The 15,256-nt window shown below is 36.0% G+C and overlaps 1 protein-coding gene across 3 annotated transcripts in view; it reads left to right on the top strand.

Moving 5' to 3' along the window:
- Positions 1–15,256, top strand: part of sema5a (sema domain, seven thrombospondin repeats (type 1 and type 1-like), transmembrane domain (TM) and short cytoplasmic domain, (semaphorin) 5A) — a 138,448-nt gene that overhangs the window by 39,757 nt on the left and 83,435 nt on the right. For all 3 annotated transcript variants that reach the window (XR_008606471.1, XM_055037520.1, XM_055037521.1), the window contains exons 3-4: positions 9,433–9,532; positions 11,132–11,177. Coding sequence is in view for 2 of the 3 variants with exons in the window: in XM_055037520.1 (XP_054893495.1) it covers positions 9,433–9,532; positions 11,132–11,177 (146 nt within the window). In the remaining variant the exon portion in view is untranslated. The remainder of the gene's footprint in view (positions 1–9,432; positions 9,533–11,131; positions 11,178–15,256) is intronic.

Below are 15,256 nucleotides of genomic sequence, written 5' to 3'. Positions count from 1 at the left end.
CATTATTTTGCACATTATAGCAGAACCACCATGATAAAAGGCAATTTCTCACCTGGGAACATTCTGGTGTGGACATATTTGATCAAAATCTGAAAACAAAACTAGATTGGATTTCCAAGCAACACAGTATTCTGTACACAAAGCCAAGGAAACTCTTTTAGAGTGGAAGCTGATCTTATAGAATGGCCCAGATAAATGCTTGACTTGTATCCAATTGCAAATCTATGCAAAAAACTGAAGACCAGGCTGCATAAAAAGAAGCCAGAGAACCTTTTAGATTTGAACAGAGTTTGTGTGAGAACAGGTGAGCAATGCATGTGATTAGTTTCCCCATCGTAGGGAAAGCTTATTGTTGCTATTGCCAAGAAAGGCCTTTCCACAAAGGGTTTGATATAATCTGTAACAGTGTTGGAAACTACCTTTTGTCATTCCATTTTTTGAACAAAGTTGTTTTTCTTAATGTGTAAATTGCTTGGATTGCTTCTAAGATTTGATGAGAATTTTATGTCAATTGCCCCAATAGAAATATTTAAGAAAAAAAACAAAAAACATTGAAGTTCTTAATCATACTTGATCAACAGTATGTACCTTTTAATTTCTTAAAAGAAGATCTTTTGAATGCATAGTCCCCTTCCTGTAATGTTTTCTCTTTTCTTTTGCACTTTTCTAAAGAAAGGAAAAATAAATTTTTGACTTATTTTATATTGTTCTGTTCTTTTTCTATGAATCTTTTCCACATATCTCAATCATTTTTACTCTGACATGATAAACAAGTAGACTTCTAACTTTAAGTTAATTTACTGCTATATCCTCAATTATTTATTAAATCTTACACTCAATAATGTTTTCATAGCAGTTATGCTTTTCTTAAAGATTGGTCTCATTAATAAGGTCACAGACTGTTTTCAAAGACTGGAGTTGTAGCTCCATGATTTTTGTAGTGAAAGCACAATAAGTTGAGTCATTACAGAATATCCAGGGATAAACATAGGCGGGAATAATTATATATATGCAAAGTCTCTGTGTGAGGGAGGGAAAACCACTCGTTAAACCCATTATTCTTCTTTGTGAGTCATTGTGCTCCATATAATGTATTGTAATCCTTTGTTGTTGGAAATGTGCAGTGTGAGGCTGCCATGATTCTCCGCTGGCCAAGCTGGGAGGACTACAACTGCATTAAAGTAACCCTATGGAGCACAGTAACCAAATGCACCCAATCTGCCCAGACAAACATCATCTTGTTTGGAGACAAAGGCAAATATATATTGAGACTTAGTCAGAGATTTGCAGTAAGAATCTATACACAGAGTGCCTTTTTGCTAATGTTTTAAGAGTTGTGAAAACTTTACTTCTGATTGTAAGCTAAAATAAAACATCAAGATGTTTTTTTGTTTTTTTTTCAGCGCTGTGCACACAATTCCCTTCTTCATTGACCAGACATGCATCTAATACAAACTTATATGTGACAATTTTCATTTCTTGAAATTTGCTGCCTTGTAAATCATACCTTCCTGGACAGTATGTCATCCTCATGATCAAAAAACATCTCTGCATAACTCCTGCTGTGGATTAGCTCCCTATCGCCCAGTTACAGATGGCAAAAATCAGTTTTTAAACTGTAACATTTTCACACAATTTTCATAACACTTCAGTATGAAATTATGGGGATTTAGAGCCATGTTTGGGCTCTAAATCCCAAACATGGCTTTTTGTTTTTTGGGCTTGGGCCAGTTTTATTTGTTAACCTCTAAAGGGTTCACCTTAAGATATTCACAGTTTTGCAGTAGAAGTCAACTTATATGTTTGTTATAAAAAGCTGAAAATCCTGTTGGAGGAAGATAGCTTTTTAAAAGCTAATGCAATTAAGTAGGTGAAATATACAAATATCTGAATATTTAACTCTGATAAACAGTAAAATTGGGACATGAAAAATCTATTAACTACAAAACAATTTAAATCTGATGCTTGGATTTGAAGTTGTCATAAATAAATCCATGTGAAAAATGTGTACAAAATTTGTCCTCTGAATGAAAAGACTTACGATCACAAAGCACGTTAGTTTGTAGTATGCTTTTTTGTCTTTTACAGAAAATTTCCATAAATTTTATAATGTTCAATGTTCAACCTCAATAACCATACCTACCCTTTAAAAATATTTTAATTTCATGAGGAAAGAAAACTGCACAGTAACCATGCCCCTCTTTAAGAATACTATTCTCAATTTTTTAATGATTAGAAGGTAGACATTTTAATCTCGTATGAATAAGCACTTTGCTCCAAAGAAAAACTTGAGAAAAGAACCATTTCTTCGTAATATGAAAAAAATCAAAATAAATAAATAAATAAAACATAAAAATACACATTGGCAGCTTGCTTTAAAGAGTGGTTGTTCCCATCATCAGAAGCCAAGGTCAAGGTTTTTCAAAGTGGCTTCCAGTGACAACATTTTTCTCATCTGTGTGATTGTGGCCTGACAGTAGAAGGGTGTGCCTCACATGGGCTTGACCCCACTTGGGCCAGTGGTTTTCTGACTTGGCACAACACTTGGCTGAGAGAAATGTAACTGTGGTGTGAGGATGGTGCAGTCTAAAGACTGCTTTTTGCTTTGTATGGCGGTTTCAGAAATGTAGGGTTTCAGAAAGGAAAGTTCACTGTACGGTTCAACAGCAGTAGTCCAAATGTTTACCCAAAAGATACGGTTTCTCCACTTTACTAAAAACAGAGTTGAATATTGTCTCAGTTGGGCTGCACTGTAAATATGTGCCATTTATTCGAAGATCTGACTGGGTATGCTTTGGAAGAAACCTTTTGACTAAATCCATTTACATTGTTATTCCACCTCCTATTGTAAAATAAAAATGCTATTTTAACAAGTTTTCCTACCTGTATGCTTGAAGGCTTTTAAAGGCTATGAATTGTGGTATAAACAAAGCCTTTACAAGCAATGCTAAGGGCCATATCTCTCAGGAGTGTGACGGGCGGACTTGTTTTACAGCCATGCAACAAGCTCAGTTCTTTTTTTATCTTCCCTGAACGACAAACACTTCCTTAGAAAGATGAGAGAATAAACAAATGGGCTCACGGCATTCATAAATGCAACAAGCTGTAGCCAGCATCAGGGATGCTTTAATTAGGCATTTGGGGATGATTCATTTAAATTTAAAGGCATCCAAGGTCTTTGAGGTTGATTCCTAAAACCAAAAAAAAAAGCCTTTCTCTATTATTCTCCAAGATCAGCTATGTTCCTACCAAGTTTTATTTGAAACAATGACAAGATGCAAGTGGAACAAATGGTTGCTTTTCTTTAATTTGAGGAATTAAAAATCTTTGAAAAATAGAGGCACAAATTAAACTTTTGATGCTTAGTGGTTAAGACAGTGGGCAACTATTCATCTATTTTTTGGCTGTACTGGATTACATATTCGGTGGTTAAAAATGACAAAACAATGGTATTTTTTGTATTTCCTGTCTTTTTATGAAAAAAGTTTGACAATACTTATCCGGAACCTCAAATCATACCTAAATAAATTAAGTTTTAGACATTGCATTAAATGGTCTGCACCATCTTATATTTATCCCTAAAACTAATATAACGTATTTGTTGTTTTGATGGAAATTAGACTCAGACAAGGCTAATTGAACATATTCTATAGTGTGAAATCTCTTGATATTGATGTATTATATAGCTATTTACAAACATTACCTAGCCAACTATTTGTTGTTTCAAAATGTTCTACTCTTCTTCAATCAAATTTAATTTTAAATTTGTTGGAACCAAACTCCAAAACCTTATTTAAAAAAAACTCCTTGTCAAAGTGAAGAAAGCATTTTGTATAATTTGAATTATACGAAATGCTCTTTTGTTTGAATACAAATGTTGATGTTATTGAAAATACAACATCAATAAACAATTCGGTCTAATATTATTATGATTTTATATTGGGTGGAAATTGCAATTGTTTTTCTTTTCATGAGAGCAAACAACACAAATCTCTAGCTGTGTCATTTGTATCCGACTTGTACTGTAGTTTTTCTTGAAAATCAGTTCGGGGTTTTTTCAGTGAAAAATATTCTTTGGAGCTTCACCTTCACTGTCACAAAACAACTTTTTTTTTGTTGATTTTTTTTTTTTTTTTGTTGATTCTTTGTTCCATTTTATTTATTTTTGTTTTGTAAAGCTGATGTTCAATAAATGACAAAAATTGATGTCATTTATTATTATTATTATTATTATTATTATTATTATTAAATGTCAAATGTTGATGATAATAGTTAAAGTGTCTGAATTTTCTAGAGGAAGGTAATGACAAGATTTACTGAACGTAGTCATGGCCGACCTGAGGATGAAGTGGGGGACGAATATGCTGAAGGTGCTGAAGAGCTTGATGATTTGACAACTGACATAGCATAAAGATAAAACAAGAGTTGTTAAACTGGTGAGGTATATTATTGACTTTGTCACTCTACCAATGGTTTTCTCTCATATTATGTTTGGAATTTAAATTATTCAAAAAGTATATTAAATAACTGAGTAAAGGAAAAAGTCAGGCTATCAATCAATTTTTGCATAAAAGAGTGAAAAGGCTCTTTTTCAAGAGGCCAAAAATAATTCAGTTGTTGTTTTAAGCCTTTAAACTTAAGCACACATTAAAAAGCCTTTAGATATTATTTGTGACTTCATTGCTGTTAATTTTGCATGATTTATTCATTTGATGCCTTTAAGCCCAACCACTCTCCAGAGATGTGATTTTCTACCTGTGAAAAGTTTTTGTTTTTCTATGCCTGACATATTATTAACAAGAGTTCAGATGTGTGCATGACATTTAAAGTGAGACTATTTTAGATTTATTCAAACCAAACAAGTTTTTTTTGTTTTTGTTTTTGTTTTTTTTTTTGTCCACTCTTTCCCTCACATTAGTTTATATAAATAACCATCAGGCCACATTAAAAAGTAAATAGCTTTGAACTGCCACGTGGTATTAACACCACGCATCGAAATACATTCATGTTTCAGAATTGGTTCCACATGTTGCCATTGATGCCATAACTTTGAAGGCTGCCAGACTGAAGACTGGCATGTCTTTTGATGTGTGCTGTAAATATTTATGTACCCTGTCATTGTGCCTTTGTCTCAGGTTCTGTGTCGGAGTGAAGAATTACAAATGGTATGTGAGTGATGGGCGGTTTTGTTGTGAGGAGGTGGGAGACACAGGGCTTAAGGGATGAGCCGGGACCAAGAAAAGGGGGGAGGGGATGGGGGTTGCTGGTTTCATGTTGGCTCAGAAACCTTGCTGCACTGTTAGTATTCATCCTAATCCGAGTGTGTGTATGCATGCGTGTGTATGTGTGTTCATGCGTCTGCACGGGATCACGCCTTCATCTCCTCAGCAGCCAGTCCCTTGATTCATTGAGCTCCTTCGCTGTCATGGATGTGATGGGATTACATTATCACATGCATTTAGCCATGCAGATGATGTGAATCCATGTAACATGCAAAGTAAAAATGAAATTTGGTAAGGGAGATGGGACCTACTGTGAACACACTGTCTGGGAGAGTTGCCCTACAGTTTCATTCCCATTGGAATATTACGTTTGATCAATTCTGTCCAAGAGAAATAATTAAAACTACTTAAAACATGGTTTTGGAAAAACATGTTTCTAATTCTGCCACACTTCAGAAGTCCAGCAGTTGAACCATGTATAATCAGATTAACCCCATTGAATGCGACTATAGAAAGCTCTGTATACTCAGCTGTGCAGCCTTGGGAGGGACCCTCCGTTCTGGTTATGAATGTTTATTAATGCTTCCTTGGCCTCGTCACAAAGGCCATAAATCCTTTGAAGGTTGTTGTGGTGAATTTCAATCTTCAGGCCCCACATTTCTTTTTGGAAAACTAACAACAGATTTGCTGTCTTTGTGTTTTAGTCACATGCAGAAAATCAGAAAAATAATCATAATGTGAATTTTGCATTTTGTCACATTATAAACACAAATGTAGATGCATTTTATTGGAATTTTATGTGAGTGGGGGAAAAAAAAATTCTAATATAGAATTAAAAAGATGAAAGTGTGGGATTCATCTACTCTCTGCCCACTTTACTAAAATACCGCCAAATAAAATCTGGGGCAACCAATCGTCTTTAAAAGTCACTTAAGTTTTTCCGTCACTCATAGAAAAAAGCATGACAATTGAATCTGACAGGCTGGATATTAACAATGAGTGAATTGCCAAGGTGACATAAACATTTGGCAGAAAAAATATTAGTCTTGTAATCCATAACTTCTATATGGAAGAGTGGTAAGAAAATTGAGACTTTATAAGGAAAAAATTACAACAAACATGTAGAATGTCTTTATTGTTTGATAGGACTATGTTATAAGAAAATCTGTTAGGGCCTTCGAAACACTAAAAGACCTTTTGACAGACAACAGACAGTGACCCTACACATGATGACTGAAAATGAGGTGGATAAGTTCAAAGCGCTTTCATTTACGCCCCTGTCAAGGATCAAAATTGACATATTCATCCAATTAAAAAAACTGAACTTTACAGTTGCTGTTTGCATATGTTCTCCATCCAGTCTTTCTGAATTTGAACTATTTTGCAGGAAAATAATAGGCACATATTTCAGTCAATAGTTATACAAACTTGCAAAGTCACTCTTCAACAAAGGGCATATTTGTGAAATGCTACTGTCAAAAGATTTGGGCAGCTGAATACAAATGCACGCTATATAGTTTATTTATTTTTTTTTTTCTTACACCTGACATGTTGTTTGTTTTTTTTAATCATAGATTCACTACAACATATGTAGAAGTGTAATGTTACAAAGTGTCAAGATTTGAAAAAGTTCATTTGGTAAGAATACTTGTGTAAAGGATAACACAGAGTCAGACAGACAAACACGCAGACACACTTCAGCACCTAGCAAGTTCCCCCCTAGTGAGTCTGGGAGATTTATGGGGAGAAGCTGGGGCTCGTCAAGTACCGTTTCCCCCTCTGGGGGGTTGTCACAGCTATATTTGTATGCTGAGGATCTCCCCTATGGAATAAAAAAGCCCAGTAGAGTAAAAGGATTTGCACATCTAAAACTTGGTGTCTCCCTATAAAATCAGAAGAGCAATGTCTCTTAGTAGGAACCTTTAGGGAGAAGGATGATCGTGACCTCCTATATTTATTTCACCGTGGCTAATTAAAATTTATTAGGTTGATACTTAGCACTTTCTTCTCTGTCATGTTTTTGTACTGTTCACTGGAGACTTGAAAGATAGCAAGGGGACGTGCCTTTGCATACATGGCGCCATGTCTCCGCAGATTATATTGTTTTGTTACGAGAGCCAGGGTTCGGTCCCGTTACGTGAGTTGGAGGCGGCAGATGTTCTTTGCAGGATCCTCTTTTCTCTTTTTTTTTTAATCTTTTTTTTTCCCCGCTGCTTGTCTTCATTTTGAACTGCTCAGAAATCCCAGGTTTGTCACTGAAACTGGAAGTGCTCGCTTTTAATGCAGTCGAGGGAGAGAGTGTTTGAAACACTGTCTGACAGGTGTGCCTGAAGAAGCAGATAATGTGCTTCAGGGAGGATGTTCAAGCTGTCCTCTCCCTCAGTTCTGGCCCTGAATGAGAGCTATTATGTAAAAGAAAGATGCCTCTGAACAGTATTGTCTGCACATAGTTTGAAAATGTCAATATGAGGTTTTAAATTTATTACAATGACTAATAAAACATTACCTGACGTTTCTAGGTAACTTACTTCTTATCCAGAGTAAGTTACCTATATTAGATTCCAGGTGTAAGTAGTACTGAGAGTGGATATTGTGACAGCGACTGATCATGACTGTTTGACTACCACTGACTAAACCTGTCAAGTAAGCAGATGGTAGACAGGCCCTCCTTGTTGTTTAATTAGATTGGTTAGGGATTAATGAGTTAGAGAAAAAGTATGTTGTGGATAAGGTGTCACTGTCTGTCTGGGACATCTCTATCTCATGTTATGTTTGAATGTTCTCCAATGTTTAATCTTATCCACCATGAAGTATACATTTCATTGAAACCTCTCAACAAAACATAGGACATAAACATAGAACGAACACAGGTACCCGTTGATATTCTGTTTTTTTTATAGAATCAAGATTTTAATCACTGTATACAATCGGGAGATAAGAGTAATTAATGTGGATATATATTTATATTCCCATCCTCCTTGCAGATTAAAGCTCAAAATTAAATGTTGTAAATTAAGCTGAAGAAAACTCAAGATATGTAGGCTGTGCTCTCACATCAACACTGCTGCTTAAGTAGGTAAAGTTGAAATTAAGACACATCCTAGACAGACAATATTGTGTTATACAACAGTTGTGCTAATCCTGATTTAAAATGTAGCCAATACAAGGTATTATTTTGTGAAAATGACATGAGGTTTGTTTTACTGGTTAGCTCAGTCTATTATAGCAGCTCTTTGAGTACACAGATGTCCAACAGAAAGAGCTAACTCTGATTTTTGTGAACCAAATTTGGATTTCTGTAGGATCGAGGTGCAATATTTGTCACTGTTCCCCTCATACAAAGTAAAAAGCTAATAGCTGTTAATTATTGTATTAGTAGGTGAAGCAGAGCAAAGTTTTAATTTTCTTCAAGTATTCCAAATGGTCATAAACATATACTATTTGCACAAAGCAATCCTAAATGTAATCATTAGTTCCTGTGTTTTTCTTGAAAATTTAGACTATAACATCTAAGAGTTCTAAAACGTTGCCAAGATTTTCATACCCAGCACTTTCCTAAACAGAGGTTAAGAGCTTAAAAGATTAAAACACAGTAACTCAGCTGTAGTACATTCAGCCTTCGTGTTATCTGCTGAAGCTTTGCCATCCTACACTTTGTAAAAGCATCCTAAGGGCAGGTTTAACTTGACATCCTATGGCACACGGGGGCCTTTTCTGTAGCAACATATAATGGAAAAGGAGAGAAATGATGACCACCCACCACACTGAAATCAGCTTACTTTGAGGTGACTTTCATTCACCTTCACAGCTTCAGAGAGCGTGGTTGACCAAGTCGCACTTTGGCCTGAGAAGTCATAGGTCAAAGTCAGTCAAACTGGTAATTGTACAATATGTCACTAGCTGATTTCTATGTGTCTCTTAAGAAGGGATGTGAGTTCGGTAGTCATTCTAAATGACTAAGTAATTTTAAATTGTTAAAACTGAATAGCAAAGAAGACCTTATTATTTGTACATTAGGAAAGTTGATGTTTTTTCAATTTGAGTTATTAATGTTAAAAAGACAAAGCTGAAGATTCAAGCTTTTTGGTCTTAAGGGCAAAACCTTTGAAGGTTGTGAACATTTTAAACTGAGCTTGTGCTTTCATCTGCAGGCAAAGCTGCTCTGATAGGCTCAAAGTTTTTTGTGTCCTCTGGTGTTTATTTTTTGCAGAGATGGAGCCATGGATTTTCAGGTTCAAAGCAGAGGGCACAGTGGATTATTCACAGCTGACCTTCGACCCTGGCCAGAATGAACTGATCGTTGGTGCCAGGTAACTGGCATTTATTATTGTTTTTCTTAATTCTCTCTTTAGCTTCCACTTGGCTCCCTCTTCCTATATTTCTTTTCTTGCCTTTTATTTGATTGTGCCTAGTTTCATTTCTCAGTGTATGCTGCAGCATTGCATGAGTAATGATCAGTTTCTGCATACATCCCTTCAGAGGCCAAAGAAAAATTGCTTCGGAGGATGAACTTCATTGTCTTCTTGAAGCTTAGCCAGATGTGTCTGTGGTGTGTGTGGATGCACTTATTGCTTATGTTATGGAGACTCAACATTTTCCATTATGTGTTTACCTTTGTAGGAAAATAGACAGTAAAACTGAGTGAGTAATACTACATTCATTCAATATGATCTATTAAACTGAGGGTAAAAAGTTGGTTTGGGGTTTTCCTTCAAGTTTTGGATCAACCAAGTGATCTGCATTTGCCTTTTGCAATACATCTATCACTTGATGTAATATTTTTCAGCATTTACATTTGTTGTAAGAGTGAGATTTGACAGTTGCATTTGAATATAGAGCAGTTCAATCTTTAAAGCTGTAACTGAGTGCTTTCAAAAGGTTCTTTGCAAACATGTTTTAACACACTTGTTTCCTTTGACAAATTCACCTGTTCTGTTTCTACATCCTCACAGTACTCAAAGGAAAAAAAAGAAAAGGTGAAAGACAATAGATGTGATGAAATTCTCTGTGTCACCTCGACAGCTGCTAAGTGTCTAACTGTAGCGGGTAATGCGCCAAGATTAATGGCAGCAGGCTGGGTTCAAAGTATGGGAGATAATGGGAAAAAGTGGGATCGATGTAAATATCAATATAGTAAAACGGGGGGCCACGGCCACATGCAGACCTTTTCTGATAGCTGCTCCTCAGGAGATTGATGGATCTTTGCAAAAGTATTTTATAAGTATGCTGTGTGTATGTGCTTGCAAGTGTATTCTAACTCTGAAAATAGATAATTGATTTACAAAAAGCAATGATCGTTCCCATTACACATGAGCTCTTTTTTTTCCTGTGTTTTTAAACACATAAGAAAAAAAAAGTTGTGTTCTATTATATGTCCCTAGCGATCACATTACCATCCTTTTTGCAGAACTACGATTTGGCACGCGATTTTTGTTTCAGCCTTTAACCATTGTTCCACAGCCAGAAACACAAAGTCATACTAAACACTTGCCAGAAAGACAAGGTGAAAACTGCTCATTTGTTTTTTGGAATTTTTACAGCCATAAAAACCTCACCATGTATTATTTTCAACAAATTGTGAATTTTAGTCAGCAGTTGTTGCAGAATGTCTCAAAATATAGCCACTTAAATATGACATTACAGTGAAATTTCTCTGCAGTCAAACCCCTTAACTAAATTAGAAGATAAATGAGGTGGGCTTTCATATTGTCATTTATAATTTGATGTTAATATGTTAGAAATAAAAGGTTATCAGACCTCTAGAACACTTTCGTGCTACTGATGAGGAAGAAACGGGTTAACTGCAGAAAAATGCTGCCACAAGACATACCAACGATTGCACCATCAAGAAAATTACATTTTCTTTTGGTAACGAATGAACACCTATATCTACTTACTTGTTTCTACAGAAATCACCTCTTCAGGCTCAACCTTGAAGACTTGACATTGATCCAGGTGAGTCGTAACTCTCTCCTTCTCTGTGACTCCGTTGCCTGACTCACAGTTTTTCCAGTAAATTTGTTCTTGCTGTCTCTGCTCATTTCACTCTCGTGGCAAAACGAAACCCCACCTGCTTTTGACAAACATTTGTTGATAGTTGCACTGTGCTGCCAGCTTCCACAACTTCAGGTTGTCACAGTGAAATTAGTTAGAGTTTCACACATCACAACACCGTCACAAAATGCAAGAGTGCTGTTGCATGTGGCTGTCACAGCCTTGTGTTGAGACACAAAGGGAGGGAAAGTGCTAGATTATTTTTTTTTTGTCTAAGTCTGTATTTTAAGATGCTTTTATGAAATTATAGTGCTGTGAAAAAGTGTTTTAGCTTTTTATCTCCAATAGTCAGACATATTGTTGGTACTGTGATGGTCTGGGGCAGCCTTGTTGCTTCAGGACTTGGATAACTTGTGGGAATTAATGAAATTGTAAATTTTCAATGCTACCAGATAATCCTAAAGATTGTTTGACCATCAGTTTGTGACTTTAGGTTTCAACAGATTTTAAGTAACAAGATAATTTAAAGGACAGCAGCTAGTTCACCATAGAAAATGAAATTAAGTCGTTATCTAGCGGCCTAGTCAAAGTTGGGTAAAGCATGCTACTGTATGGCCTAAACAAGACTGTTCCCACAAAAAAAAACAAGATTCTGAAGGGTTATGTAAAGTACTAATCTTAGTGACGTAAAAATAGTTCTTAGGTCTGAGGTACTACCTTTCACCTAAATCCAGATTGGTTTCCTACATTAAACTTTAGATTCTATTTTATTTTCATTCGGCTCCTTGTGTGAATGGAAAAGGTTGTATGATATGATGTACATTCATCTGTCCTCTCTAAATATTTTCATTTGGTATCTTTTGTCGTCTCTATTTTGTCTTTTAGGCTACTTAAATCACACTTGCTAAGGTGAGCATTGTGCAGCCCACTCTGACCTTACCATCACTGACATGGTGATCACTTAATTTTCAGGTGATCATCAATACTTTTTTAATTGTTAAGCCTGCCTTTATATTTGCCAATTCGCAAATTGAAGAGAAGATTAAGGTCAGACAAAGGAGGGACGGAAAGTATCATGACTAAAATGAAGAAGTTTAAAAATGTAGATAGAGGCTTGTTGATGTAAAGATGACTGGAAGGGGAAAATGAGAAAATCAGTTTGACAAAATAAGAAGCAAGAAATAATCTTTTGGGCAGAAAGGCACGTAAGGGATGTTCTGGGGCTGCTTTGTTAGAAAAAGAAGCGAGAGAGCACGAAGAAAGCAAGGAAGCCCCCCAACAGAGAGACAAGGATTCATGCAGAGTCTGCCTTTTGTGGTCTCTTGCTGGGACACAGATGCTTTTTAAAGATGCTCCATCCCATCCAAACTCATAATCCTTCTCCCTCCTCTGTTGCATCCTGCGCTTGGCTGGTGCTGAAGAATGAGTGAAGGGATTCCACTGAGCCAATCACCCCTTCACCACCAAGATGCATTCCCCGTAAAAGAATAGGATTTGCCACTGCCTGGGGCAAATTAAGGATGACCTGTGCATAAAGTCCCTGGTTTGCATTTGATTGGAGGTGAACTGTAGAGTCAAGGGGAAGACTAAGTTCAACTGCTGAAATTAAGTGGTTCTTTTGCATTCATCTCTCCTAAAGTCTTTTTTCCTTTTCTTTTCTTTCCTTCCCTTCCCTTCTATTCTGATGTAAAAGACAGATTAATTGCACAGAGACTTGGTTGCCTCATTCCAATTGTTGCTTGAGATGAAAGATTTAAACGAATTTCCCCTTTGGTATTGTTACTTTGCCCATATCTGGTGAATCATCAATTGATCAAATAGATTTATGAGGGACTGTGGTTCAGAGAATGAAAGAGGCAGCACACAAAGTTTAACACAAGTAGTTGCCAGAGGTTAATTTCAATTGCAACGGAATTCAAATGAGTTGTAAGACATTCAGTTTTCTCTCTCCTGATAAGTGTACAATACAAACATCAGCGTTAATTTACCTTGCTACATCTGGTCCACCTATGGAGAACTCTGGATGCTGCAATCGGAAAGCTACTTCACTGGCTGCTAAATCAAAACTATGAAAAACCTTAGGGTTGACATCTGTGTTCATCATTGCTGCTGACTGAAACACAAGTTTTGTCTGAGCATCCACAAAAAATAATAGTCAGGACTAGCAGCATAATTTTATAATGAAGTTCCTAAGCTTCAGCTTACTGATAAACAGATTTTAGGTCGCCATCTTTGTTGTGGTTGAGATGCTGACGAAACAATAGACAGAACTTGAAGCCTTAAGACACCGTTCTTCATCTTTTGCACAGTGAGGCAGAAATGCATATGGTAAAGAGGAGACAGACAAATGTAAAAAGAACAAATGGAACAATAAAAGATGTCAGGGAAAAAAGAATAAATTATTGGTGCATTAAAGAGAAACAAATGCACCAAGAAGTAAGAAGAAAATTTAAAAAATATATAGTTTTGAAAACAGTAAAATTTAAATTATGTGCTTGAAAAATATATATTTTTTAATGAAATCATAAAACTTGAAATAAAATTTTTCTTTTTAAAATCAATTGCTGTATTTTAATTGTGTTGATTTATTCATTCGGCCATTTATATTTCTGTTCGTGCTTCAACTCTTGTGTACGTCAGTGACATCAGTGGGATATTTGGTACCACTGTGAGATATAGATTGGTCTGGCTTTTCTTTTTCTAGTAACTAGGTCCTGCAACATATACTTTATGAAGTGTACTGGAAACAGTGGCAGCAAAACATCCCCACAGCCAAATGCTACAACTTAACATTTAATAGGGTTTTCTTAGGTTTGAAAATATCATCTTGGCTCCTAGAAACATCCTGCTGGTTATAAAACCTATATGCAGACACCTTGGGCTTGTCCATAGGGCTATCTGTGCTCAGATTTTGGACCAGGGTTTCTTGACTTGTAACTCTGGGACTATTTTAACATATGTATATGAATGTATGCTATGGAGCATATAATTAATGCTCTATCAGAACATCGTGTAAGCTAGTTCATTGGACTTCCCCAGTGTTTTAGGAGTCGATCAATTAATTGACTGCAGAGCTATCCTTTTGATCAGAATTGTACCTGCATGAAAAAAAAAATACCTGCATGAAAATATGATAAACACAAATGCTTTCACTTGCATCGAGGTATGCTACATCTACTTGCAATTATTGTGAGCATTAGATAACACACAACCAAGCAAATAGATCAAGTTTGAGCTCCAGCAATGATAATTTCTTCTATAAATATCCTCATCGCTTGGTAATGGACAAAAAGAAAGTATAAAATGTTAATGATATTAGAACTGAAGAGACAGAGTAGATGTTATGTTGATGTCTGTGGACATTTTCATTGTCAGAATGCCTTTGAAATTTACCCCAGAGCATATGGCATCAATAAGTCCTTGGAGTAGAAAGAGTTCAGTCCAGCTGGAAAGAAAAAAAGACTGTCTGATGGACTAGTTTCAAGAGAGAGGAACACTGAGAATTTTAAGCAGAGGGTAGTATTTAACATGATAAAAAAAAAATCATGATAATTTAGGATGTACTCACATTGAATGGCAGACAAGGTTGAAGTTGGAAGCGTCAGGCCTTGAAACTTGACTCAGCCTCTGCTCTATGTGGCCTTGATTGGAGTCAATATCTGGTACTTATGTTTCTGCAATGTCTAAACAGTTGGAAAAGCCTTCCTCTCCTTGTCAACTTCTCCCCTCCATCCTCACTGTTGTGGATATTTTTCTGCTTGCTTATATTTCAGACTTGTGCTGTTTAAGGGAAAAATTAAGACTTAACTGTACAGGATGCCCAACTGATAAAACATTTAGACATATTGCCAAGGAAAATAGAAAAACCTCTACAAAGTGCAGTTTTCTTAGTTTTTCACTCAGCTGACTACCATATTATTTTCTGAATCTGTTCAGTTTTGTCCTTTAGACCCCTTTTCAACTCCTTCAGCTCTGCTCAGCTTCAGGAAATCAGCTATTACTGACCGTGAGCATGTGTATCAAGGTGTATCATGTTTTTT

Source organism: Poeciliopsis prolifica, unplaced genomic scaffold (assembly GCF_027474105.1).
Source record: "Poeciliopsis prolifica strain line A6 unplaced genomic scaffold, Auburn_PproV2 SCAFFOLD012, whole genome shotgun sequence".
Classification (NCBI taxonomy): domain Eukaryota; kingdom Metazoa; phylum Chordata; class Actinopteri; order Cyprinodontiformes; family Poeciliidae; genus Poeciliopsis; species Poeciliopsis prolifica.
The sequence above is the reverse complement of the archived record's forward strand: the minus strand, read 5'-3'. Positions and strand labels throughout refer to the sequence as shown.